The 27,717-nt window shown below is 46.1% G+C and overlaps 2 protein-coding genes across 7 annotated transcripts in view; one reads left to right on the top strand and one right to left on the bottom strand.

Annotated features, from left to right (window-relative positions):
• Positions 1-14,396, bottom strand: part of DNAI1 (dynein axonemal intermediate chain 1) — a gene marked incomplete at its 5' end in the record, with an annotated part of 179,210 nt that extends 164,814 nt beyond the window's left edge. The window contains one exon of the mRNA XM_084278606.1: positions 14,364-14,396. Coding sequence (XP_084134732.1) covers positions 14,364-14,396 — 33 coding nt within the window. The remainder of the gene's footprint in view (positions 1-14,363) is intronic.
• A 518-nt stretch (positions 14,397-14,914) lies between these two features.
• Positions 14,915-27,717, top strand: part of FAM219A (family with sequence similarity 219 member A) — a gene marked incomplete at both ends in the record, with an annotated part of 92,975 nt that continues 80,172 nt past the window's right edge. For 4 of the 6 annotated variants that reach the window (XM_084278266.1, XM_084278267.1, XM_084278269.1 and 1 more), the window contains one exon: positions 14,915-14,974. In XM_084278266.1, the coding sequence (XP_084134392.1) occupies positions 14,915-14,974 (60 nt within the window). The remainder of the gene's footprint in view (positions 14,975-27,717) is intronic. The other 2 variants (XM_084278268.1, XM_084278271.1) reach the window with 1 other exon arrangement.

A 27,717-nucleotide genomic window follows, 5' to 3' on the forward strand; every position in this document is an offset into this window, starting at 1 on the left:
AGTGCTTGTCACTGAGGTTGGAGTGGTTGTGGTGCCTGTTGCAGGGGTCAGAGTAACAAAAATGCCTGCCACATAAGTGGCTGCAGTGCCTGTTACTTGGGTCTCAGTTCCAGAGACCTTCTTGTCCCCTTGAGGTTACCCACTAGTGTTGAACAGGGCTCCATAGGCACGGGCCAGGCGCTGGGACACTGCAGTGTATTGTGCCTCTGTAGAACTGCCAGGGTGGCAGCATACATCTGCCAAATACTTTACTAGGTTTTCAGGATTCTGCACTTGTTCAGGGGTGAAATTCCAAAATACTGGATGTGCCACCTGTTTTAGAATCTCTCCCACACTATCCCACACACCCTACCACGCATAATTATCAAGCCTTGGAGCAGATCTCTGGGTGGTATTCTTAAATAGTTGTTTAACCCTAAACAAGCACTGAACCACATCCTGCAGACCCAGCAATAGAAATGTGCTGGTCTGTACATCCCAAGAGTGCTTGAAATTGTCAAGAGCTGTTATAACTAGCCTGAGGGAGAAAGGGAAGGTGAAGACAAAAGTATTCCCTCCTGTCTCCCCCATAGGTTGGCTCTCTGGGTGAAAAAGGTAGAGAGTGTGATTATTAATAATTCCTGGAAGATAGCGCCCAAGCTACGGAAATGACAGCAATGCTGAAGACACAGACTAAATCACTCTCACAGACAGTAATGTTATCATATCATAAGTGAGTAGTTCACAGTGCAGCCATAGGAAAAACCTCACCCAGCTCCTGGAGATGATAAATAGCACCACAGGGAATACATAATGCAAGTAAGGAATTACTTTACACAACCATGCGAACAAATAATACAATATTGTGACTGGTGACTATTAAACTAGTATAACAAATACTTACAACAAATTGGTTTTAACATGCCCTGGTTAGATCTGTCATTATCTCAACGCTTCATGTCTTACTTTGAGTGCTGAAAAGGACTCTCATGGTTTAACCTGGCCAGCAGCTAAAACAACCACACAATCGTTCGCCCACTCCCTGCCGCCAACAGTGGGATGAGGGAGACAATTGAAAATAAAGAAGTAAAACTCATGGCTTGAGATAAAGCCAGTTTAATAGGACAGAAAAGGATGATGGTAATAGCAGTAGTATTAATAATTACAATTATATAATGTTATTATTTTAAAACATACAAAACAAGTGATGCATAGCATAATTTCCCCGTGACTGAAGACAACGCTCAGCTAATTCCTGAGCTGCAATCTTTCCTTCCAGCTAGCTTCCCCAGTTACTTACAGGGTATGATGTCATATGGTATGGAATATCTCTTGGGTCAGTTGGGGTCAGCTGTCCCAGCTGTGTCCCCTACTAACTCCTTGTGCCCCCCCACCAGCCCACTTGCTCGTGGTGTGATGTGAGGAGCAGAAAAGGCCTTGGCCATGCGTGAGCACTGCTCAACAGTGACAGAAACATCTTTGATTCTCAATACTGTTTTCAGCACAAATCCGAATCACAGCCCCATACGAGCTGCTACGAAGAAAATCCGAGCCAGGAGCAGCACAATAAATCATTTGAATGAAAGGCAGTCATATCATGACACAATACAGCCGTTTATCAGCATGAAGGAATTCCAGGCCTTACCCTTGTCGCTGCCTATCTGTGATACACCTAAATGTCACACACACACAGGGTTCTAGTGCCTTGCTCAAACACACGGAAAGGCTGCTCTTGCCCCAGATGCTTACGTGTATCACATGTCTGGTGATACTGAAGACAACAGCCTTCAACACCTTCAAATCTAGGAGTGCTGAAAAACTATGGAATACACTTATGAGCAGCTGGGAAGTTAAATACTGCCAACCTCTCTAAGCACATCAGAGCACAGGAAAATAAAATACGATGTGCTTTAAGGAAAACAGTGATGCAGTAGTTTACAGGGACCCTGATAGCGGATTTCTGAGGGAGATTAACAGGAGGTTAAGGAACAACATAAGGGCACCAGTGACAAAGCTTTGTGAGTGGCTGGAGAGCTGTCAGGCAGAGAAGGACCTGAGGGTGTTGGTTGACTGCAGACCGAATGTGAGCCAGCAGTGTGCCCAGGTGGCCAGGAAGGCCAATGGCATCCTGGCTTGTATCACAAACAGCATGGCCAGTAGGTGTGGGTAGGTGATGGTGCCCCTGTACTTGGCATTGGTGAGGCTGCACCTCGAGTGCTGTGTCCAGTTCTGGGCTCCTCACCATAAGAAGGACATTGAGGTCCTGGAGCGAGTCCAGAGAAGGACAACCAGGCTGGGGAAGGGGCTGGAGGGCAAATCCTATGAGGAACAGCTGAGGGAGCTGGGGATGTTCAGCCTGAAGAAGAGGAGGCTGAGGGGAGACCTTATCACTGCCTACAGCTACCTGACAGGAGGGTGTAGAGAAGTGGGCAATAGTCTCTTCAGCCAAGTGACAGGTGACAGGACAAGGGGGAATGGGCTAAAGCTGCACCAGAGCAGGTTCAGGTCAGACATCAGGAAAAAGTTCTTCACCAAAAGGGTTGTTGGGCACTGGAACAGGCTGCTCAGGGAGGGGTCTCAGTCACCAGCCCTGGACGTATTTAAAAGATGGGCAGATGAGGAGCTCAGAGATACAGTTTAGCATAGGACAAGAACAGTTGGACTCGATGATTTCAAATGTCTCTTCCAGCCTAGTGACTCGCTGATTCTATGAAATCTTTACTGCAGGACAGGAAATGAAACAGATCCTTTTGAGAAGACACTGAGGACAGTCAGGACCAAGAACCCAGAAGGCAAAGGAAGAGAGAGCTGACAAATAAAACAAGGAGACAACATTAGAAACATTGGCAAGACCAGTTTTAAAATGGATCTCAGCTAACATTGGATGGAATGAATGGGAAAAGCAGATGAATTACTTGAAAGGAATGCTTGACTTTGTGACAGGAAAGAAGTGGATACAAGAGAAGAGGGCAGGAAAATGAAGGGGTGAGGGAGCGAGCTCCTGTGGGTTTATTGATTTTCTTTAGCAGAACACTAGAGTGTGCCCTTCAGCTCAGATCAAAGGTCCACCCAGACAAGTCTCTTTCTTGCTGGCAATATTCCAAAGCTAGTATCTATAGAACTTTCTCCAGGATTCCCTCTCAGCTTGCCACAGGGACTTGAACCAGAAATACTATCCTTTCGATTTCGTATCAGTGAACCTTTTTCTTCAGAAATTTATTCTGGTTTTTTTTTAAATTCATGTGCATTTTTAGGCTGTGCAACTTCCACAGCAAGGATTCCCATGGTACAACTACATGCTAGTGCAAAGAACTGCTACTTGCTTTTAAGTCTGTTTTCATCTGTTTTTTTTTCCAGTTTTTCTAACGCAAAGTCCAGCTTTATCACATTATCTGTTGTTCATCCCCTTTTCCAAACCTCGTATGAACACCTTCAAGAGCACAAATCTCTACAGAGATACCTAGACTCCTCTCATTATTTTCCTTTATTATGAAAATTAAATATTCACTTCTACCATCTGCTTCCTTGGTATTAAACAATTAAGCAGCCATAATGACTTTGACCCAGTATCCCCAAGCCTTCTTTCTAAACCCCCATTAGTTGTTGACTTGAAAATAAGAATTCAGGAAGAAAAATGCTTTCAGAGGAGAACAAATTCTCTAGAAGAGATGTGAGGTTGTGACTTGGAGTGTTGTTCCTCTTTGTACAAGCTAAGCCATGTAAAACTGCTGTAACTAACAACGCATTAGGGATTATTTTTATTCCAGAAGATCCATATTAAAAGCAATGAAAAACGAGCAGACTGATACACTTCTGTGCTTAGATAACACACCTCACTTTGAAATACAAATGGTTATGACTCAAGTAGAGAAAATGAAGAGGTATGGTATTTCCTTCAAAATTCCACAGCAGGCTGGCACCAGAGCACAGAGTCCAGGAGTCCTGGCATCACAACCACTACTGGAACCGCTGGATTACACAGCTGGTCTGCCTCCCCCCCTGTGACTGCTTGGTAGTGGGCAGCAGAGCATCCTACCCAGCAAGGACTCTGGTACGTGTGAGTTAGATGTCATTTAAACAATACAATTTAGAACAGATTTTCAGAGCAGTTTTTTATTCATACACAAATAAGAACCAAACTAAATTTTAAACATGAAACAAAGCCTACTCACTATTGCCCTTTGTAAATGAGCCTATAAAAGCATTTATCCAGCAGCAGAGGCACTGACAAGGCAATCTGAAGGTAATTGGTTTTGGCAGTTGCACAGATTTCAATTAACATAATCTTAAGATCCACCTGTGAATAAGTATCTGCAACTCCATTAGAATCCAAAAGTGACACTGAAGAAAAGCTGGAGTTTTAGGCACTGGAAGAAAATAGCACAAACACAAACCCTGCCCTGCTCCCCACACCATAAAGGGTTTGTAGGTTAGAGGATGAGCAATTTTTTTAATTAACTGAGGGGCTATGGATAATTTATGTTATTTCTTTTGTCTTGGTACAGTGGCTTCATGGTTTTATGACTGCAACAATCATATGGTCCAGGCTTGGTATGATAGAGAGACACTAAGGAGATGCAGGATGTGGCAGAGTACAGGCAGGGGGTGATAAGAGATGGAGCAGAAGCTTGGTATCAGAGACCCCACAGCTCTAAGAATCTCAACGTTGGTCAGTTAGAGAAATGCAGATCTGCATTTCCTGGGGAACTGCACAAAGCTGGACTTACGGATAACAAAGAAAATGAAATAGTATCTAGCACACTTTAAAAGCACTGTGTACAGTAACATCAGGTGTAACGTGGAACACCAGACCAATGAAGAAAGAGAAAGGTGTGAAAGGGCGTTAGCTAACATATAAAAATCTCCAAGTAGGTCCCACAGTGAGGAAAAAAAATGTGGACATCTTATCCGTCCCAGTGAAGGACCCCAGATACTGAACAACCTGCCATAAATCTTCACCACCACCACCAATGACAGAAGAATGAAACCATCAACCTTGGGAACCAACATACGAGAAGAAGGGTGAGCACAATACCAAAATAAAGGTAGAGATTGCAAAGCTTGCACCTGATGATTTTGACTGCATTATTGTTGTTATTATTACTAGTAGTAGTAATAGTATTGGTACTACTGCTATTGCTTGGTCCTGGAAAACAGGAGCGGTGCCTTAGGATCAGAGGAGAAGGTCTTCAAAATGAGCAAGAAGGAGGGCCTCAGAAACTACAGGACCTGGGAGTCCTGGTGGACAAGTCAACCATGAGCCAGCAGAGTGTCTTCGTGGCCAAGAAGGCCAGTAGTGTACTAGGGTGCATTAAGAAGTGCATGGCCAGCAGGTCAAGGGAGGTTCTTCTCCCCCTCTACTCTGACATGGTCACACCTGGACTTCTGTGTCCAGTTCTGGGCTCCTCACTTCAAGACAACAGGAAACTACTGGAGAGAGTACAGGGGAGGGCTACAGAAATGTCAAGGGGACTGGAGCATCTCTCTCATGAGGAAAGACTGAGAGAACTGGGGCTGTTTAGTCTGGAGAAGATGAGAGGGAATCTTATCAGTGTTTCTAAGTACCTAAAGGGTGGATGCCAGACTCTTTTTGGTGGTGCCCGTAACAGGACAAGGTGCAAGAGGCACACACTAGAACACAGGAAGTTTCACCTGAACATTATAAAAAAATTCTTCACTGTGAGGGTGTCAAGAGCACTGGGACAGGCTGCCCAGAGAGGCTGTGGAGTCCCATTCTCTGGAGAGATTCAAAACCCGCCTGGATGCATGTCTGTGCAACCTGCTCTAGGTGGTCCTGCTTTAGCAGGGGGGGTGGACTAGATGATCTCCAGAGGTCTCTTACATCTCCCACTATTCTGTGAATGAGTGAATCAGTCTTGGCTGTGTCCCCTCCCAACTCCTTGTGCACCCCCAGCCTACTCGCCGGTGGGGCAGAAAGGGCCTTGGCTCTGTGTAAGGCCTGCTCACCAGCAACTGAACCATTCCTGCATTATCAACATGCTTTTCAGCACAAATCCAAACCACAGCCCATACTACCTACTAGGAAGAAAATAAACTCTAATTGAGCCAAAACCAGCACAGTCACAGGAGATACAGAGAGTCCTCAATAGCACTCAGGTACTTGGCGTCCTGCCACCACTACTCAGCATGATGGCCATATCTCTCTCATCCTTCCTTCTACTGTATCAACATGTTGTCCATAAACTATTAAGATGTAATCCTTTTGCTCTGACAGCTATTTCTTTGTTCCACACCACACTGCATTTGTGCAACAGTGAAGACGTCACAGATGCATCCACACTTCAAATATAAAATAAACTATAGCTGTGACTCAACATAATGATGGTATATTCGCTAGCAAGATGCTCACAACAACTGTCCTTCATGTACATCTCTAAAATTAAGACACATTTTTTGTTATTACATAATTAACTACAGGAAAAAAATTATAAGTTAACAGACTATTATTAGCATCTGAAAGAGAAGCATTCAGAAGTTAAAAAATGCAAGATTTAAGGTTGCTGGGGCAACCCTGAATTCCTCCCGTTGGGCACAGGCATTATGATACACAGCTTAATTCCATAATGACACGGTTTGTTTTTCATAGGCTTCCTTCTCCACTTAAGCTGTCCTGGGCTTACAAGCATGGACAGAGTTCAGACAGTAAGTTCCTACTAGCATTGTGTTTTTTGTTCAGCATATAGAGTCCTTTTTTTTTTTTCAAATGTATATCCTGTCAGACACCCAGAGTTCAATTTTAGCAAATTCTATATAAACTGAAGACTTTCTTGCTACAGAAAGGATCAACAGTAGTCCTAAATCTTCCTATAAATGGTGCTACTATCCCTGTCTTTAATAATAATAATTAACAAGAAGAGGAATGTGAATAATTATGAGGAATTTATATGAGAAAAAAAAAGAGAGATTGTTGCTAAGGAACTAAGGGATGTGTAGGAGCCATTAAAGAGTTACAAGGAGTTTCTCCCCTCCAGGTCACTGTCATAACTCTGTCCACCCTGGAATGTGCTACATTTGCTATAGCAGAAAATGCCAGAGTGAGAATTTATGCATGCTGAACATGTTTCACCCTGATAATAATCTTATATTAAATAAATGAACAGTCTCTCATATTTCCCTCAATAAGAAGACACTAGAAGCTCATAACAGTCATAATACTTAAATTAAGGATATAGAAAACTCAAGTGACTGTTCCGTTCTGGACTTTTCTTCCAGGATGTGTTTAAGATACCAACTCCTAAAAATTCCTCCACGGGCCAGGCACTGACTATGCTACAAGACAAATTGACTATTGATTACAGCCAAGATACAATAATCCAACAGGATGGTACATATGAAGTGAGGGAACAGCTGAAAAGTGATGTTTTAAATGCCATTTAATTTTCCTTTCCCTTGCCACAGCTCCCTCTAATGCAAACAAGCTATCAGGAGATGCAAATAGCTGCAAAATCAAGTCCTTCAGCAGGAAGTTTTCATGTTGCTGACCTATCCAACAAGCATTTCCAATTCTAATTTTAGGTAGGATGTTTGGGTTGTGTCCAAATGAGTTTTTTCTCTTTTTTTGTTGTTTTTTCTTTTTTTATATATATAGCTATAAAACAAGAAAATTAAAATAAGAAGAAACTACTGGCTTCTTTCCAAAGGGCACTGCTGTAAATGAAAAAGGCACAACTGGGCTGGCATTTAGGAAGAGCTATGTTATTTCCACATCCCAGAAACATGTAATGGGAGGACAAGCATCAAAAAGATGCAATGTCTAGTGGAAGTTTTGCCCTAAACACCCTGGTAACGTGTTTCCAGCTTGGTCTGAAATGAGGAAAATAAATAATCGCACTCAACCATCCATTCAGGAAGCCTTGCCCTTCTTGCCTACTCTATCCACAGTGATTATTACTCTCTCTTTTTGTTGGCCATGCAACAGCCACTAATTGCTGATCTAAGACTCATTAACTGTATTTATACAAAACAGACAGGATTGTCGGTACCTGCCTTCTTGACTGAACAGCAAATGCTCTGAAGCTTTTCCCAAGTCCTGGATGAACCATGCCTCTTTTTACAGCCCTTTTCTATGACTCTACTTTTCAACTATCTCAGCCTCTGCTGCAGAAAACCTCTGACTTCTCAGTGGCAGTGCTGATAGTAAATAAATCATCTTGGTGTTCTAGGAAGCAGATTTAAGAGCAAGTGTTCATTTAGGAACCAGGTTAAATCCCGAATTTGTGACTGCAGAAATTCTTCAGGAAAAAACGCAGCCATCCCTCACATTCAGATCCAAGGCCTGCCCTGACTAATCAAGTTGAAGATGCAGTGATGCAACCATGGGTGCTGTCCTGCCGTTCAGGATGATCTTCTTCACCATAGCCTTTGCTGGGTGGTTACACCCTTCCCCTATACTGTCAGATTAAACTAACTATTGCAACTGGTCACTGGAAGGTGAGGAGCCAGACACACCACTATACTGTAACCCCCTGTGTAATGTCAAATTTCTCTGTATGCTTAAAACACAAGGTGAGCTCAGCAGCTCTGGGTATGCAGATCCAACCTAAAATAGCAGAAAACTCAGAGGCAGGGATGAGGCAGGTTGATTACTCTGCAAAGCTGAGCTGTCAGTTCATATTAAGTAAATTTTCCAAGGACTGAAAATCGATTACATATTAATGAAACACTCATCAGGGCAACAACAAACCTAGGCTATATATTTTTTTAAGATCATTAAAGAGACATTCCTGCAGCCTTTCTTCTCCCTAAGCTAGCTGTACCCATAAGACAATCAAACTACAAGGTTGAGCAATCACAGAACTCTCCTGCTAAGTTTACTTCATCTTCCTGAGCAGAGACATTATCATTCCTGTTTCCTCTGGAGCACAGCACAGAGGTTAACATGTAAGCTGAAAAAGAAAAAATAAATAAAAGAACACAGCTGCCTGTAGGATTCTAAGGGGGTGAGGGAGAGCCATTACGAGAGCTAAGAGCCAAGCTTGACATTTCTGTGAAACCATTTAATAATTTTCTGCTAGCTTTTTATTCTTGTTTTGAGTATTAGCAGTCTCCATAGTGAAGAACCGCCTGGCACAAGGAGCAGAGAAGCGTGGCATGGAAACAAAGCCAAAGGAAGCAAAGTGACTTTTAGCCTGCCCTGCAGCAGACATCCATTTGCACACGCTAGGGAGGCCAATTGAAAGAGCTATTTGCCAATACATTTTATAATCTGTTTTCTGAGAGACGCTAAACCAAGTGTTTATTTTATATTCTGTGTATGGTTTAATGCACGTTTAAGAGCCAGTAAGCACCTTAAAAGCCTTGGCTGGCAAAAATGTAAAATGTGTCTGGTTATTGATGGTGTTTGTGGAACTGGTCTCTCTGCTTCTCCTTGACAACTTGCTAAACACCAAAGGAGCTGCTTATGTGACAGCAGGTACAAAACCACACATCAGGTGTAACAAGAAATGCCCCGCTGTCCCAATTCATACACTTCCTTACCACTGCATGAGTGACCCTCCAGTGACAGTGGGGTTGACCCTAAGTGGTAAGACCAGCCAGCCTGGTTTTGCACACTCTAAATGCAAAGTGTATGCAATGTCAGTTAAGAAGTCATAACTAAGCCTACTTTCTCCTTGGGGTGGGTTGAGCCGCAGAGGTACAGAGCAGCACCAGCACTTCCAACAGCGTACTGAGAGCTGTGTTTCAAATTACCATCTTGAAACTGTTGGCCACTTTCTCTCACCACCCAGGACCACGCATGGAACTGACAGCAGGCTCATGGCGTGCTGTTCCTTGCCCTACCAACAACTTCCTGCTTCTCCGTGCATATGCCACACAGGTCAGTGTGTACTCTACACTTCTGAGTGTCCTGTTTGGCACATTCATCTTCAGGGGAGCTAAGAACCTAATTCCTCATTCCCTTCATTCTGATGAGGGGTGTTGGGTCATGCCCTTCCATAAATCTACATTGTACCAAGATGCTGTGGAGCTCAATCACAGAATCACAGACTGGTCTGGGTTGGAAGGCACCCCAAGGATCACAGAGTTCCAATCCCCCCTGCCACAGGCAGGGACACCAACCTCCAGGCCTGGAGCTGCACAAGGTTGCCCAGGGCCCCATCCAACCTTGCCTTGATCACCTCCAGGGATGGGGCATCCACCACCTCTCTGGGCAGCCCCTTCCAGCCCCTCACCACTCTCTCTGTAAAGAACTTACCCCTAATATCCAATCTAAACCTTCCCTCCTCCAGCTTCAATCCATCCCCCTTGTCCTGCCATTCTCTGCCCTTTTAAAAAGCTGATTCCCCTCCTGTTTCTCTGCTCCATTCAGCGACTGGAAGGCTGCAGTGAGGTCCCCCCACAGCCTTCTCTTCTCCAGGCTGAACAAGCCCAGCTCTACCAGCCTCTCTTTGTAAGGGAGGTGCTCCTGCCCTCTGATCTTCTTCGTGGCCCCTGAACCCTCTCCAACATTTCAGACCTGAAAGGATACATGTTATTGAAGTAGAGAGGATAAGTACATATTATTATTTACAAAGCTGCATCAGGAACACAAAGATCCAGTCACACCCCATTGATATAACAGACTTTGAACACCGAAACATTTCTCATTAATCTACACAGACATACAAGAGCCTAAAAAACACCCCTAATTAAGGCTCAGATCAAGTCAAATGATTAATCTGGAAAGTCACAGCCTTTCTCTCTGATGGCTAACTGGCTTCTGACATATTTTCACCCAGGAAGACAGGAGATTTCTGGAAAAGGAAAAGACATCAGGTGGATGGAGATTGAAGTGGAGGATGAAGTCACCTGGATTTAAAAAAAAAAAAAAAATGGTGTGAAATAAAGCAGGAAATTTATGTGAGAAGAGAAGGTGGATACAAGACAGGCACAGAAGGAGGGCAGGCAACCACCACCTGTATGGGAAAAGAAGAAAAAAAGAAGAACTGATCACAAAGGGCTTGAAGAACACGCGGCCATGAAAGTGGAGGAGGGGCTGGAAGTGACACACAGCAAAAGCAAAGGACCTGGCAGCGTTCAGGTAACTATCTCAGCACTGAGAACAATGTCAGGGAGAGAATTTTCAAAGGCAAAGCAGTCAGCAATGGGAAACCTAGGAGGCAGAGCTGAACAAAGTAATATATAGCAAACAGAGGAATCAAAGGCAGGTGAAAACTGTGTAGTGCTAGAGGAGAATTTGCAATGAAAGGGACAAGGGTGGAAAGCCTATGGAAACGATGCTCAGCAGAAAAACCAGCTTCACTGGCAAGTAGCAGTCTTTTTTCCTGCCTCACTACAAACACTGACACAGAGGAGGAAAGGAGAAATGCAGGAGCTTCTTGTTTTCAAAGGAGATTTTCCTGTCAGGAACTGGGATTTAAATTTAGACTCCCCAGTAATTTTATAGTGGCTTTCAAGGCTCAGTAAATCGCAGTCATCGGGCCCTGATCGGATGGTGGGCAGTGCAGAGGCACAGCCACCCACTCCATGGACTTCCAAGCCACTGAGATACAAGTAAAGATTTTGAGTCATGGAAAAGGAAGCAAACCCCTCTTGATTCCAAGGCCACATGATTCTTCCACTAGAATATTCTAGTAGATAAAGGGAAGTGAAACAGCAATCAGGTTTAGCAAGCTCAATGCAAATAGAGGAAAGTTATTGTAAGGAAAGTTATGTGAAAACAAAACCAAACAAAAAATCCTAAGAGTTTAAGTATTTAAAATAACATGTGAATCAAAGCCTCTTGGTTTCAGAGTATTTGAGATAATGCTACTGAAAATGATTGAATATTTATATGGAAATTCTAAAAAAAAGAAAAGAAACTGGAATTCAGAGCAAGCAATTCATCCCAGGTTTAGTTTATGATCATTATTACTAATGGGCTTTACAATTTTAGCATAAACATCTGCATTCTCTAGGACTGGATGCTGGGTTTGGTTCCGAATTTGTGCCCTTTGCAAACTTTATAAAGCCCTTTATAACTTGGGAATTGGTAGTGCTTCTTAGTAGAAAGGTTATGAATGTCACAGTGACCCTCTTTCTTACACATGCCTACTCTTAAGCCCAGAAACCCTTCCTCAATGTGTGCAGGAACCCCCAGATGGTCCCCAGAGACATCATGACCATGAGGAATCACTGCAGTACTACCAGATTTTGGGTCAACCCCTTGGTTACAGAGGCAGGGAGATACAGTTGGGCTCTGCAGAGTGAGCTCATACTTAAAAAGTGTTTATTAGCTCAGGTTTCAGAAGTCACATAGTACAGAGCTTATACAGACCTAGTGTGGATAAACCAGAGTCCAGAGGAATCACCCTTGTGAAACTAGAAGGGGCAGAGATGATCACAGTCACAGAATCATGGAGTTGGAAGAGACCTTGAAAGATCATGCGGTCCAACCCCCCTGCCAGAGCAGGATCACCCAGCCTCTCCTTATAAGGAAGGTGTTCCACTCCTTTCATCACCTTGGTGTCCCTGTGCTGGGCTCTTTCAAGGAGTTCTGTGTCCTTCTTGATCTGAGGGACCCAGAACTAGCAACGGTTGCTGTTCCCTTTTTGATAGAGCTCCTGCTGCCTGGACAACCCTCACAGACCACTGGCAACGTCAGCTACCACCTCACAGCTCTGAACCATCTTGTTGGTCCCTCTTTCTTTTCCTTCTGCTTTCAGTTACGGCTTTCTATCACATATTCTGGACTGAGGAAGCAGGCTGCTTGCTCTTTGTCACTTCTGGGCCACCAGTGCTAACTCTCCTTCTCCCACCCCAAAGAGCAAATACATTGAGCTTGACCTAAACCCTGCTATGAAAAAGGTTTTATCTTCCAGGTCAGCTTCTGCTTTTAATCCAAACACTTTGATACTCCAGTATAAGGTGAGATCCAGGAATGAACCTGACTGAGCCCTTCACCCTGCAAGGGTTTGCACACAGGCATGCCCAAGTGGAGCCCAAAGGCAGGTGGTGAGGTCTCACAGGCATACATCCAGCCCTGCCATTGCTGCCAGCGTAGGGTTAGGGCCACAGAGGTTAGCAGATGACCTCACCTCACTGGCTGGACTGAGAGAAAGCCAAGCAGCAAAATAAAAGGGAAGTGATAAAAGTTACAGCCAGGAATAACTGGATTTTTAAAAAACTTCTAGAAAACAAGGATTTTGACCTGCCTGCTCAGTGTCCCTCAGAGATTCTCTGGCAGACTGAGGCATTAAAACCCTCCCTGGAAGTGTCATACGCTGTAAGAGTCAGGAGATAGCATGACACAGTGGCACCTGAGAACTTTCATAGTCCCACAGGTTGTAACAGTGCAGCGGGACAGTGTGGGGGTGCTGAGGCTTTGGGACAGGTCGTGTGCCAGAAGAGGGGGGAGGCACACCGAAATGGCACAGAGCACCGGCGGTACATCAGTGCAGGGACAGAGCGCTGCAGCACGGTGTAACCAGGCAGCGAGCAGAGCCAGGGAGGATTTTGGTGAGGCACCGTGTCCTGCACAGCCCTGCGGGGTTACAGCTCTGCAGAGCACACCCCGGAGGGAAATGAGCTGGGCTGTGAGTGGTGATGTCACGTATGGTGGCATCGGGCACAGCAGTGTCACTGCGGCCCTGGTGTGAGCGTAGCCATCCGGAGGAGTGTAGCCAGCAGGTCCCAGGAGGTGATCCTCCCCCTCTACTCTGCCCTGGTCAGGCCCCACCTGGAGTATTGTGTCCAGTTCTGGGCTCCTTGGTATAAAAACCACGGGGATCTCCTGGAGAGAGTCCAGAGAAGGGCTACGAAGATGATTAAGGGCCTGGAGCATCTCCCCTATGAGGAAAGGCTGAGTGAGCTGGGGCTGTTCAGCCTTGAGAAGACTAAGGGGGGACCTAATTAAAGTTTATAATTATCTGAAGCAGGGGATGCAGGGGGAATCAGCCAGCCCCTTTTCAGTGCTCTGTGGGGACAGGACAAGGGGCAATGGCTGCAAGTTGGAGCACAGGAAGTTCCACACCAACCTGCGGAAGAACTTTTACACAGTGAGGGTGACAGAGCCCTGGGACAGGCTGCCCAGGGGGTGTGGGGTCTCCTTCTCTGGAGAGATTCAAGTCCCGTCTGGACACCTCCCTGTGCAGTATGAGCTGGGGAGCTGCTTTGGCAGGAGGGTTGGACCCGATGGTCTCTCGAGGTCCCTCCCAACCCCTACAATTCTCTGATTCTGTGACTCCAGTGACACCACAGCAACCAGCCAGAGCAGGAGCTGAGTGCAGCGGGGCCGGCGCCGGGCCACAGAGTGAGGTGGCCTCGTGTGAACGCCTCGTGTGGCGCACGAGGCGCCCCAGTGACGTCATTCGGGCAAGTTGGCGTCACACGGGAGCGAGGCGCCTGCCCTGACACGATGATGCCCCTTCGGGACAGACCCTTACCTGTCGGTGCCTGTCGCCCGCCTTGGCTGGCATGGCAGCCGCCGCAGTCGCTCCCCGCACCGGCCGCCCCGCGCCCTCCTGGCCAACCGTCGGCCGGAAGTTGATACCAGCTACCATGGCAACGCGCCGGAAAGGGCTGCAGAACGCCGTCGGCCCTGGCTATTTCCCCCTCTCACGCCATCCCCCCGCAGCGCTCCCGCTCCCCCCGAGGGAGGGAATGGTACGTCCCGGCGGCGGCGGGGCGGGGGCCGCGGGGAACCGAGCATCCGGGCTCCTGAGTTGCTGACAGAGACCCCGCCCCCCTCATGAATATGCAAGAGACGGGGCGGGGCGCCGGCGGCCGGACCCGGAAGCGGCGCGGCTGAGTCACCTCGGCGGCGAGCGGCGGCGGCGGCGATGAGGCAGCAGCTGCGGCGGGCGGTGTCGTCGTCCTCGTCCTCCTCTTCCCGCGCCTGAGGAGCATCCCCGCGCCCGGCCGCCCTCCCTCCCTCCTTCCTTCCCTCCTTCTTTCCTTCCCGCCCCGTCTGCCGCGCTCCAGCCCAGCCGCCACCATGATGGAGGAGATAGACCGGTTCCAGGTGCCCGCCGTGCGCGCAGAGATGCAGCCGCTGGTGAGGGGCGGGCGGGCGGGGCCGCGCCGTCCCCGGGAGCCGCCGCCGCCGCCTCGCCGCGGGTCCGGGGGTGGAGGAAGCGGGGGCGCGGGTGTTGGTGCTGCGAGGGCGGCGGTGCCGGGCTCGGGCCCGCGCGCCGCGGCCGTTATGTAACGGCCGCCCCCTCGGCGCCCCCGCCGCCGCCATCCCCGCCGGGCCCCCGGGGCCGTGCCCAGCGGCGGCTGCTGCTGCTGCCGCTGCTGTGTCATCTCGGGGGTGCCCACCCCGTCCTGCCCCCCTCCTCTCCCGGCATCTCCCTGGGCGCCGGCGGCAGCAGCCGCCCGCGGGGAGGGAGGGAGGGCGGGCGGGGGCGGGCGGGCGGCTCCGCTCCTGCCTCGCCGTTCAAACGCCGCTTCTCCGGGCGCAGGGGCGGCCCGGAGCATCCCTGGCTGCCGCGCGGGGCGGGGACTTCCCGCTGCCCCGGCACGGTGGGAAGCGGCGGTGGAGGCCGGGGGAGCCCGGCCGGGCAGCCGGAGCAGCGGGGCTTTAAGCGGGCAGTGACAAAAATACGTGAGGTCGGGGGGAAAAGGACGAGGCGGCGTCTGCGTGCAGCCTGGCCGGGGGAGCGGCGGGGAGCGGCGCTCCCCGGGGATGGGAGGGATGCCCGTGAAATACGGGCGGTGCGGGCTGTGGTGCGAGGCTGCGGGGCCGTCTGCCGGGCTGGTGCTGTGGCTGTCAGCGCAAAGCTGCTGGTAGATGCCCGTCGTGCAGGAAGCCCAGGTGTTCTACAAAGAAACGTCTCTGTCAAATCCGCTTTGCTGGCATTAAATTATCTGCATAACAAAAGCAATCTCCAGAGAGTTTGATTCCCTTCCCCCCTTTCCCCCATAAACCCCCCCACCCCCAATATTCCCGCTACCAGGATATGTGCTTTTCATGTCAGGATGTTTTTGTGTTTCGTAGCTACAACTACGCTCAATTAACGAGCTCTGAATAGGTCGGCATAATGGTTACACTGATACATGGGACCCTGGGGAATCTTTGCAGGGAAGGAAGTATAGAGGCTCCCAGGACTTTGTGGTTGTGTAAATGGGCGAGTAGAGTGGTCCCAGACTTTTGGCAAGTCCTGGAATGACAGTAGTGAAGGAAGGCCAGCTGGCTGGTAGCCATGGGAGATGCTGGATCATCACCGAGTAATCGAAAACTTCTCGGTGCATAGCTGCCTTGCTTTGATGCTGCAGGCTTGCTTGTGTATGTGTTGTGCCCCAGCTGCAGGCTGCAGAACACCTGAATGTACGTGTCTGCTTTTGCTTCCCATCTGTAATAGGTTCTCTTGTGTGTTCCCTCTCCCCTTGCTCCTGCCTGCCTCACTCTCTGCTGGAAGGTGTTGTTATGCATAACCTGGGACTTGCTGAAACTGTTCCGCCTGACATTAAAGTGAAAGCTGGGTAACAGTCTGACTCAAGATGTTGATTCCCGTTGTCACCTGGAGTAAGCAAATTCCATTTCAGCATCTGATCGTGTGAGACAGGGATATGAAATGTTTGGAGATGTGGAAAGTGCTTTAATGAAGTACTTGCACAAATCCTTTTGACAGCAAGTGAAGACAGGTTATTGGCAGGTTCATGGTAGCACTGAAGATACTACTGAGAATTCTGCTATATCAAACTACATTAGAGTTGATGTATCAGTCCTTTGGTTTCTTGTTGCTGCTACTGTTTGAGAACCATAGTTGTCTTGTAAATAGAAAAACTCTGTGAAGATCTACAAACCCAACCCTCAGTGGCAAGAAAAACATTTTGGTGGAAGTTTTTCCACATTGTGAAAATATTTTGAGTTTCTCAGTGGTTGCAGTTGGGTTCTTTAGCTTCTAACACTTGTGATGGGAAGAAGACTGTCCATACCAGCTGATGTGGAACCGTTACACACCCTGTTTGTGTTATCAAGCAGAGGTAACAGATGTGACATGGCTGGCCCTCTTTATTCATGATGTTGAGGGCAGTGGGCATAGTAGTGAGATTAGCAAGTTTAGAAAAGCTGCTGGCAGACAAAAATACTTCTAAGTATTTTCTAGAAACCCCATGATAACAGTGGAGGAGTGGAGCTGGCAGTTGCATGCATGTTTGCATGGAACCCAAAAAAGTCCAGTCTACCACTGCTGCCTCAGGATAGGCTGGAACATTGTGCAAGCAGTGATCGTAAGCTTAGGAAGCAGGTGTTCTTCAGCAGCTAAGAATCAAGAATTTTTCACAAAGGCCTTTAACACTTACATTAAAAGAATACTCTGAACCTGTGCTGCAGGGTTCCAGTTGACTTTTAGCTAATATTGCTCATTGTGAAACCTCATGTATGTGAGGAGCTGTTGCTGTGAGTAGGTGTGTAGGATTCTTCTGCATGCCTGGAAATGCTGGCATTGAGCTCAGAGGTGGGACAGAGCAAGTGATACAGCATTTCCAGTGGCTTCCTCTGTGCTGCAGCTCCTGATCTGTACAATGCAAGTAGGGAGTGGATACTTGCAGTTCAGAAGCTGACTGGAGTTTTCAAACTAATGTGCTTAGGTGTCATGGTTCTGTTTTGTTCTGTGGTAATTATAATTTGTCCCTTACATCTCATCCTATAAAGTATAGAATAACCCTAGCATATTAGGACTTATTTTTCCTTCTTCCCAGTGTAAAAGCTTTAAGTTCCTTATGGTCTCAGGGATAGATGGGACTGGCAGCCTTTGCCACATCCAAAAGGTTTAGGCAGAAGTTTGTTTTCCAGGTGGGACCTAAGAGTCATTGTGATCTGCCACCGCAGCTATTAAAGCTTTAAAGCGTGATTGCCTGCTGAAAGCAAAAGGAGAAGAGAAGGTCCTTTGCTTTGTATGAGGTAGATATGCTATATGAAATGTTTTTTCATCCTGGTTGGTCTGGAATGTGTCCTAGGAGAGCACTCCTCCCTTTGAATCTGTCCAGAACCTGGTGGTGTGAGGAGGGTCCTGCAGTGTGGCTTGTGAAGCTATGCTTTGCTTGAAATCCTTAAAAACTCTGTTGTTGAGCAGCATGCAGGCTTCTGAATGCCTTGTTCAGCTGAGTAGATAAAGTGTCATCTTAGCTGTTGATGTCTTTGTGCTGCACTCCAGGATAACCACTGGTGATCTGTCTAGAACCCATCGGACAGGCTGGCTCATGTGCTCATGTTCAGAACTGAGATGGGTACAGCTGTTAAATGCTGAAGGGAAACTACCCTTAGAAAGTTGTGTAAAGCTGTTCTGAGCCCCTCAGCCTCCAAGCCTGCCACTGATACTGGCAGTATTGATCAGCTGTCTGTCAGGGGTGATAGTACACTAACATCTGGTGTTTGTTGAGTATACATCCTGACAGTAACAGGTGTTGTATTTACTGAGTAGGGACAGAAAACCTGACACATCCATGGCTTTCTGCAAAAGTAATTTCACTGAAACTCAAATGTGCCTGGTCGGGGAACCTTCTGTCTTGGAAGTAGGCTGTAAGGGCTGTGTTGGTGTCTCAGGTGCTGCCCTTAGCCTGCCTAGGGCTGTGTGGAGTACTGCTTAGTCTTTGTTGGAGCATCACAACCACTTGTTGCTGCAAGTGTTTCTACTAACGAGTTGGATAAGGACCGTTCTGTAGAGCTGAGAAGTACTTGGTCTGCAGGCTGAATGCTGGCCAGTTCTGTTGTATGTGACCTCCTACACTTCTCCCTGGAAGCAGTGATAAGAAGTTCAGAAGGGGGGCAATAATTTCCTTCTCCAGCCACTGTGGGTAAGTACGGCAGGGTCAAGCTGCTGTATTGACTGTGGCCTCTATGAACATGTGTTATGAGAACTGCTGTATACTCATGCAGGCCAAAGGAAAGATCCAGCACAGGATTTAATGAGAGGGAGATGGTTGTGGTAAATGGATAGGATGGAATACAGACCCTGGGTAAACATTGCCAGGTTATAGGATGGGATGAGGCCTGGTGTTTCACATCTTTGCGAGACACATTACATTACACATTTTGATATTGTGGCACAATTCTGAAGACTTTCACTGTGGAAGGGAAGAAAAGCTGATAACCTACACTTGGACACGTTCTCATAGTGCTTTTCCATAAGAATGGGACAGTTTGTTCTGATCCTCATTTCCTGTCTTGGGAACTGGTGGCTCTTGGCTTCCATCCCAAGAATGTCTACCTCTTCAAATTAATAAAAGCTAATGTAGAAGGGTTTTTTTTTTTGCTCCCAATGCTTAGTATTGAGTCTTCCCTATCAATGTGAGGCAAACTCAACTGTGGAAACTGTTCTGCTTAGATACTGTTGATCTCTGACTTGTCGTGATCCTTCTGCACTCATGGAAAGGGCTTTCTTCGTTAGCTTCTGAGTAATGTGATAGTTTCAGATAGTCAGTCCCCATTATTGCAGGGATGTATGGTGTGATAAGGCCCAAAACTCATTATTTCTGAGACTTTTACACTTCATAGGTAGCAATTTTGACTGATGAAATATGCCAGCTTCAAACTACACAATTTTTCCCAATCTGTTGTTGGTGGTGCATTGTTCTGATGGCTGGTGTTGGTTGTTTTCTCTAAGCTGTTTGTCAGGAAGTTTGGCTAATGTATAAGTCTCATTACAGAGTCAGATAGTAAAGGGAGAGAGAGAAGGGTCCCTTGCACAGTGAGAATGCTGCAGAGAAAAGGAATTAATTTTTTGAGATAGGAATGTGGGAGCCCACAATTACATGTATTTTCTTCAGCAGTGGAGCCTCACTATGTGGTCACCTTGTGACTTTTAAGTCTCTGTTTTGTGTTGTTGCACTAAACCAGTGCAAAATCCATAGTATCTTTCTTAAAATGAAATGTTCTGAGCACCCTGCAGTGGGGTGGTTTCATGAATTCTGCTGTATGTGAAACCCTCCTGAGCTTATGTCTGTAGCATACACCAAAGCACTGGCTGGCATCTGATGGCAAACTGACAGATGACAGTGTTGGATCACACATTGCTCCTGTACACTGAGGCAGGCAGTTTCTGTTCTTAGCACAGAAATGGAAGTAGAGTAGAAGTGCTCTTGCCCACATGGTACCAGTGTGACTTTTCCTAAGAAAAAGCACTTGTCAAAGTGCAGCATCTTCAGAGGAGCTTTGCTACAACTCCTGAGGGTTTGGCTTGCTTGCTGAGAGTGGCAGCAGGAATGCAGTATTTCAGTTTCCCAATTCACTGCCCACGTGAAAAATGGGAGCTTTTTCTGGAGAACTTGGCCTGATGGTTCTCAGAACTTGTTCTGAAGCACTGTGGCCAGGCTGGTTTCTCACAGATCTTCGCCAGGTTGTAGGACCCTGGGTTTGTAGCTCTAGTTGTGATGGTGACAGTCAACCTAAAGGTTTTGGTTAGCCACATCCTACAGTGATGCTGTTGACTTTTTAGCTGAGATGCCAAATTTACACTATGCCCTCATCCAGAGAAAGTTGTCCTGTATGGTATGATCTCTTAGTTTGGTCTGATGCATTCCCATAATGAGGAAAAACCTAAAAATAGAAACCCAGAAGTAACTAAGAAGCAAATAGACAGCTTATACCTGTAGGGCTTAGAAATAGTACGTTAATATAATGTTAGGTCTCTAGTGCAGATATGCAAGAAACTCATCTTTCTAGAAGGAAAAAGCTTCTAAAAATGAAAATGTCATTTCTATGTATATTCATTGTAACGTAGCCCAGGGGTTACACAGCTATATGTTTTGTAAATGCCTACATTACATGAGATTTGTAATGTCACAGTACCATTGGTTCTAAAATAGAATTGTTTCTGAATGGTCTGAAGATTCTGTCCCTGAGTACATTTGGGCTCTGTCCTTTCCCACCCTTCACCCCCCCACCCCCAATCCCGTCCTGTATCAAGCCTTTGGTGCAGAAGTAGAGGAGCATTTTCTTACAGTCTCAGGGCAGGCTGATGATCAGCACAGGATGCTGAATCGATGTGGTAAGGGATGTGGCTGCTTCGGCTAGAGGGTGATCTCTGGGGACATGAGAGCGTGTTCTGCCTGGCACTGTCTCTTCAGGCATGCTATTTTTTCATCTGCACTTCTTTTGTACAAACTCTGACTACAGTTCTTCTGTCTGTCATGTCTGGAAGTCTCTTCTTGAGTGAAGAAAGGTGTTTAAAAAGGAGCACTGAACTCTGAGGAATTAAACCTGCACAGTTCCCTCTTGGGATTCTTCTGTAACAACCAAGAGCTTGTTATCTGTAGCTTGATATTAATATATACTCAGACACCCTGTTCTGCTACTGATATAGCCATATACTCTCTGTCAGTAGGTAATAGCAGGTCTGTAAAAAATGAGCAAAATGCCATGGTGAGAGAGAATAACATATGCCTTTAATTCAGTAAACCTTTCCTTCAAGGAAAACCCTAGCTTACCAGCGAGACTATAGGGTATGTGTGGCACCTCTGGAGTTCTATCTTCCTTGCTGTGAAACTGAAGACTGAACTTGGTGAGAATAGAGGAGAAGATGCCATCATTTGTTTGATCTGTGGGGCAGGAGATTAAGAGCGGAGCTGGCTAATGGCAGGACTGGGACTCAGTCAGTCGTGATGGTCTGCCTGTTTTTTCTAGACATTTTAAGACCTTGGCTGGAGGAGTAGTCTTACAGCTCCTCCACAGATCAATTATCTGTCACGTTGCTCAGACAGTCTGTAGATATGTGTCTCTGCTCTTCCCTCACGCTCTCACAAGCCGTGCATCTTCAGTGAAGTCTTGTGCCATTTAGAAAATAAGGTCCCTCTGAGGTTATTCCGTATCTGTCACTATAAAATTGACATCATAGTGATGCAGCCACTTGCAACTTGTAAATCCTTCAGTTCCAGCCTGAACCCTGTGTAGTCTCCCTGACTGTTACTCTTTCTGAGGTTTAAAGTGTAATCTTGTGCAATGGATCAGTGTCCATTTTGTAGTGCACGGTAGGAAGCAAGCATCTCTGTGACTGTGAGGCTGGTGAGTTGGACTCAGTGAAACAGGAGGTGGAAATTTTCTTCGTTTTGACCAGTACCTGCTAGGGAATCTGCTTTTGGATGTGTCCATCACCAATTTACAGGATAGCAAGATTTATTTCTTCGTGAAGAAATGCTCTCTTAAATACATCCAGTGTATTCTGGCTGCATCCCAACTGCCTTTACAAGGTGAGTTGCATCTTAGTTGTGGACTGAGTCTGCTGTTTTCAGTAGTCAAGCTGAAGGAAGCACATGCTGCTTTAGAGAGCTAGTGCTCTTTTCAACAAAAGATGGATAAGACCTTATTTCCTATACACAAAGGAAAAAGGAGACTATTACTTGTTACATCTTAAAGAGCTGTTCTGGCAAACTGTCTGGTGGCAGTGCAGCCTCTGCCTGTGAACAAGTCATTTTGCTAGAGCAAATTTAAATTAGTGAGCTTAGCAAATTTAAATTAGTGAGCTTAGCAAGTTCCACAGCATAGCAGCGGTGTCATTACAGTTGTCAGGTCGTCCGTCTGCCTGGAGTTAGTGGAGAAAACATGTCAACAAAGCCACAGCATAGGTCAGGGTATCACATACCTAGCCATGAGTAACTCGTGTAACCCAGCACCACCTGCCTGGCTGGGCATGCTGTTCAGGCTCTGCAGTGCTGAAGCAGGTAGGAGCAGACCACTGATGACATTAGTCCTCTTTTACCACTGGCTTCCCAATACACAGTTAGAGCTCTTGAGCTTCTGTTTCTTTGTCTGGGACCATCAGACATGAAGCCTTCCTCCTTGGGCGTGATACAGTCTCTTGCCTCATGCTTGCTGGACTCTGTTTTTCTCCATTTCTTTTCAGTGTCCTTCCTGAACTAACAGCATTAATGTGAGCAGCTGACCTTCTGGGCTCTGCAGCATTCACTCTCATAAATCCTGCAGTCAGTCGCTTTTTCAGAGCGCCGAGCACAGCAGCGTTATTCTCATGATCATCTTTTCTGTCTTGTGTGTTTTACTGGTTGCATGGGAACGTAAGTTAGTGGTTTACTACACCCATGTGCAGGTAAACTGTTTTATTTCTGTTGTTTTAGGTTTTTGTTTGTATGTGGCTCCAGGTGAAAACACATCTTGCTTCCTGTCTCAATGTCAGGGATGCTTATGCTGACCTAGTTATCATTTCCTTCCCTAACCCGCAGTGAATTTGGGTGTGGTAGAGTCTGTTGCTGAACTTGTCACAGATACTGGAAGAGATTTTGAGATGGATTGAGATAGCAGGAGGGACCACCACCAAAGCAGGCTTCTTGCTTTGAAATTAATTTCTTACAGTTGGCCCGTGTAACATCTTTTTTCCTGGTGGACCATGTATCTTCAGCTTCCTTAGGTGAGACTATTTTTGTGTTCATCAGTTCTTAATTTTACTTCTGCAAATGGTTGTCTAAGGTAACTTGGAATTTTGTGTGTGTGTGTGTACCTCTGTGGTGGTATTCTCAGACTTAAGATACCATGGCTTCCTTTTTTCCCCAAAAGTGAGAAGATACTGAAGTCCATTCAGAAAAGCACAGTGTATGTAACAGAACTTGTTGGTTAGACCCATGCTTGTAAAATCAGAAGGGGTTTACTGATGTTTGCCTAAGCTCTTTTGTTAATATTTCTTAAATCATATCCCCAAACAACAAACTCTGGTTTGACTCTTTGGCTGGTGTACCAGCCTTACAGGTGATGCTTATTTATTCAGAAAATATTTGAATTCTGTATGAGTAGAGCAGTTTCATAAGTAAAATTGTAATGTTTAAGACCATGGTTAGCAATCTCTGATTATAAAGGCTTTTGTCTGCAGTAGTTAATGCAGTGAAGGAATGTATTTACTACTGTAATACTCATGGGGCTTGTCCCCATTGGTACTGTCTTGAATGTTAGCTTAAGTTTTCATCTGAAACTTGTTTTGTGTTCGGTTTTTGCAAGTAACTTAAGGTGTGGTAAAAGACAAATTTAATATTTCTGAAGTCTGGAGAACCTGATCATCCAAGGCACGATCTGAGCAGACTGACCTTCTCATAGAACCATAGACTGGTCTGGGTTGGAAGGGACCCCAAGGATCACAGAGTTCCAATCCCCCCTGCCACAGGCAGGGACACCAACCTCCAGGTCTGGAGCTACACAAGGTTGCCCAGGGCCCCATCCAACCTGGCCTTGAACACCCCCAGGGATGGGGCATCCACCACCTCTCTGGGCAGCCCCTTCCAGCACCTCACCATTCTTCCTGTAAAGAACTTCCCCCTCATATCCAATCTAAACCTTCCCTCCTTCAGCTTCAATCCACCCCCCTTGTCCTGCCATTCTCTGCCCTTTTAACAAGCTGTTTCCCCTCCTGTTTCTCTGCTCCCTTCAGGGACTGGAAGGCTGCAGTGAGGTCCCCCCTCAGCCTTCTCTTCTCCAGGCTGAACAAGCCCAGCTCCACCAGCCTCTCTTTGTCGGGGAGGTGCTTCAGCCCTCTGATCATCTTCATGGCCTCCTCTGGACCCAGGAGAAGTGGGAGAGGGAGGGAGAGATGCCTGGGTGCATGTTGTTAATGGAAAATTAAAAACAAATAGGAGTGTCCCTGGCCAGAGGTAGCCTTGTAAAGCTTTTGGCTGGAATGATCTTGTGACTGACACTTCTGAAAACAATATGCTTCTGTGTATGGAAACATAATTTTCTTTCCAACCTCATGCATGTGATACGAGTGGAAAATAGACTGTCTCTGAAGGCCAGAGCGGACCCTCCAGTTGAATACCACATAGACATTCTGCAGGCACCGCTTTGTCAGCTCAGGCATGGAAAGGGGCAATCTCACTGGTAGAAAAAGCAAGTTAAGATTCACCCTTCCAGACCTGGCTTATGTAGTTTGGAGTAGGGAGTCTCAGATGTACAAAGAAATGTCCAGTGCACTCATGTCCATACAGGGACCATCCTCTGTTGGCATAGCTTCCCTCTGTAGCAACACTTCCAGTCCCTTGCCTCTGTAGGGTAACTTTGCTCCAGTGGGTTTAGTTTAAGTGCAGCCTCAGTCATCAAAATGCCTTTTTAGTTATGGTGTTGAGGCCTAATGGTTGCAAATGTGATCTTTGTTTTGAAAGCACAAGAGAATGCACTGAACCTGGTGGCATCTGGCTGTGGAATACACGTGGCCGAAGAGAAAGCCAAGCAGGATATCCCTTGGGGGAAGCTGTGCGGAGGGGAGCATGGGAACAGGATGGGAATGTGTGACAGGGCTTTCACAGGTTGCATGTGATACGGAAGCAGAGATTTTTTTTTTAAGGTTAGGATTCTTAAAAAGAATCTTGTAGCAGAGTTGTAGTGTAGTCCAGGGAAAGACTTTGGTTCCTCTTTACCTCTACCAACCCATTTCACATCTGTGGGTCAGTCTAAATCTCTGTAATATTACCTTCCCTTTGTGTAAGAGGAAAAATAGTGAATAGCAATCCAGAGAATAATTGTAGGAACAGCATGTTCACAGGCTTTGAAGATGGAGGTCACCTAGCCCACTGGAGCATGTCAAAGCTGTACTTCAAATTGGGTTGTTGGCAGTTGGTAAGCCTAGGAGAAATGGGTAGCTAGCAATCCCATTTCTGTAAATGTGTGTGTCAGAAGCTGGATTTAGATTCCAGTTTTGATCGCTGTGCAAGGATTAAGGGGAACAGGTATGGTAAAGGAGTTAGGGGAGGGCTTGCTCTTGCTGAAAATATGTTGTGACACATCTGTACTGAGGCTTAAATGGCAGGATTTGCCACTTCAGGATGATAATGCAAAGCCTGAAGATAGTCTAGAATTCTGCAAAGCACCAGTGATTCCCTGCTGCTTCCAATGGAGTAAAAAGTCACATTGCTCCTTGTCTACATCCCTTCTAGCACAGCCAGGCCCTTCAGTGATGTACTTTAGATTGCATATCACAAAAATACTTCTCTAGGAAAAGAATGTCTTGTACCTCTTGCAAAAATTAGGCCAAAGTGATTGTGAAAATAATTGAGATGATCCATGCTGTGCATGTAAGAATAACTATAAAGAGATTATCTGGTTATGGAAGAATGCTTCATTCGGATTACATAGCTAAATACAATTTACAATTCATGCTTTCTGCTTAGAAAAGTTTCCCCATGCTGCAGTGGGAAATGTCAGATAAAAGCTTGCTTTAACTCCAAGGTTCTGTATTTACAGCACTGAATTCTTAATCTCTGAAATTTGGGTGTAAATTTCTTCAGGTACAGACCAACCCAGCAACTGGCAGCACATGTTCAACGTAGAGGTGCTTCTGTGTTGACTCTCAGAGGCGTGCAGTGCTTGCTGCCTGGTTTGTGGCTGTAGGCTGTGCTCCATTTTGGAGATCCCTGAATGAGGTGCACACTTGACCTCTTTTCAGTGACTGGGACCCTGGTTGTTGTTCAGTCTGGGAATGAGATGGAGAAAGTGTGTGTGTGTGTTGCCAAGGCACCAGCTGTCTTTTCAGCTCTTGATTGGGAAACCAGTAGTCCCTGATACAGGCTCTTAATAGTGCCACAGTTTTCCCTCCCTTGTCCAAATTATTAACCCTTGAAACAGGATTTAGTACTGTGTGCCTATATAGCCGTGCTGATTTGAGGAGCTGGTGGGCTAGTATCTCTGCACCAGGCTGGAGAGGCATAAGGTGCTTTTTACTGGTGGGTAGGGTGTGTGATGCTGGCTGAATTAATTTCCTCATCTTTTTTAATGATTTTATGTAAAAACCAAGAAACTATATTCTTTCTTAGTATGCCATAGCAGATTCATAGGGACCCTGATGCTGAATGACCATTGATAATTCTGTAAAAAGTAGGAAAAAATCAATGTTAAGTCTTCAGACTTCTCACCTTCTGTGAGGTTAGTCTAATGTTGCAGATGCACTCGATTGCACAAGGTCCTGACAGCTCTTGCAAATCTTAATTGTTTTGAGGATCAGATGCTTCGTTTTTGGTTTCTGACTTGTCCTTTGTGGAAGATTAGTCAGATTGATAGGAACATGTTGTGAGCTTTTCTTTTTAATAGATACATAGGAAGTCAAAGCCAAATCCTCATGCTTTTTGTTGACTCCTTTCCAGGCCAGCTTATTTTAGAGTTTTGAAAGATTTTTCAAATGGCCACCGAGGTCCAGCTTGCTATATTCATTAATAACTGGGAGAAAGCTAGATGCTTTTACCACAGGTATCCTCCACTGGCGTGGCAGTTGGGAGATAGAGTGGGAGAACCTGCCGGGAGACTTTGCATAAATTCAGAACTCATTAACATCACAGGGAATTACCAGCAGTTGGTTGCAGTGGTGATAACGTTTTCATGGTGACACGCAGAGAGCCAGGAGGCATGGTGGAAGCAGGCCTATTAAATACCGCTCCGAGCTTGACCTTCTGAAGTGCATTAGACCCTTGCTGAGATTTTATTCCCTTGATATTGCAAACTTGTTCTTTCGGTTTAGCTGGGCTGAAGAACTTGCTTTTAATAGTCTGAAGCTGTATTTCAGGCTGTGATCTTAATTGATAAACATGGAAAATCCTTTAATTTCTCAAGGTTGAAGTCAGTTCATCCTTTTTTTTATGCAAAGATGGAAGTGCTCTTCCTTTGTCACTACTTGGGCACAGGACTTAATCCTGTTGATTGCCAACGATGATAAACCTCCAGCTTAACTGGTAAATCATACCAAATATTATGGGGATCACTTCCAAATTAGTATTTTGGTAATTGCAGTAGTCCTCATTATGCCTTTTCTTTTGAAATAACGACTGTATTGTAGGCTTTAGATGGACATATACCTGCTCTTCAAGGACAGGGCTGCT

The sequence above is a fragment of the Gallinula chloropus genome (assembly GCF_964237585.1).
Source record: "Gallinula chloropus genome assembly, chromosome: Z".
NCBI classification, from domain to species: Eukaryota; Metazoa; Chordata; class Aves; order Gruiformes; family Rallidae; genus Gallinula; species Gallinula chloropus.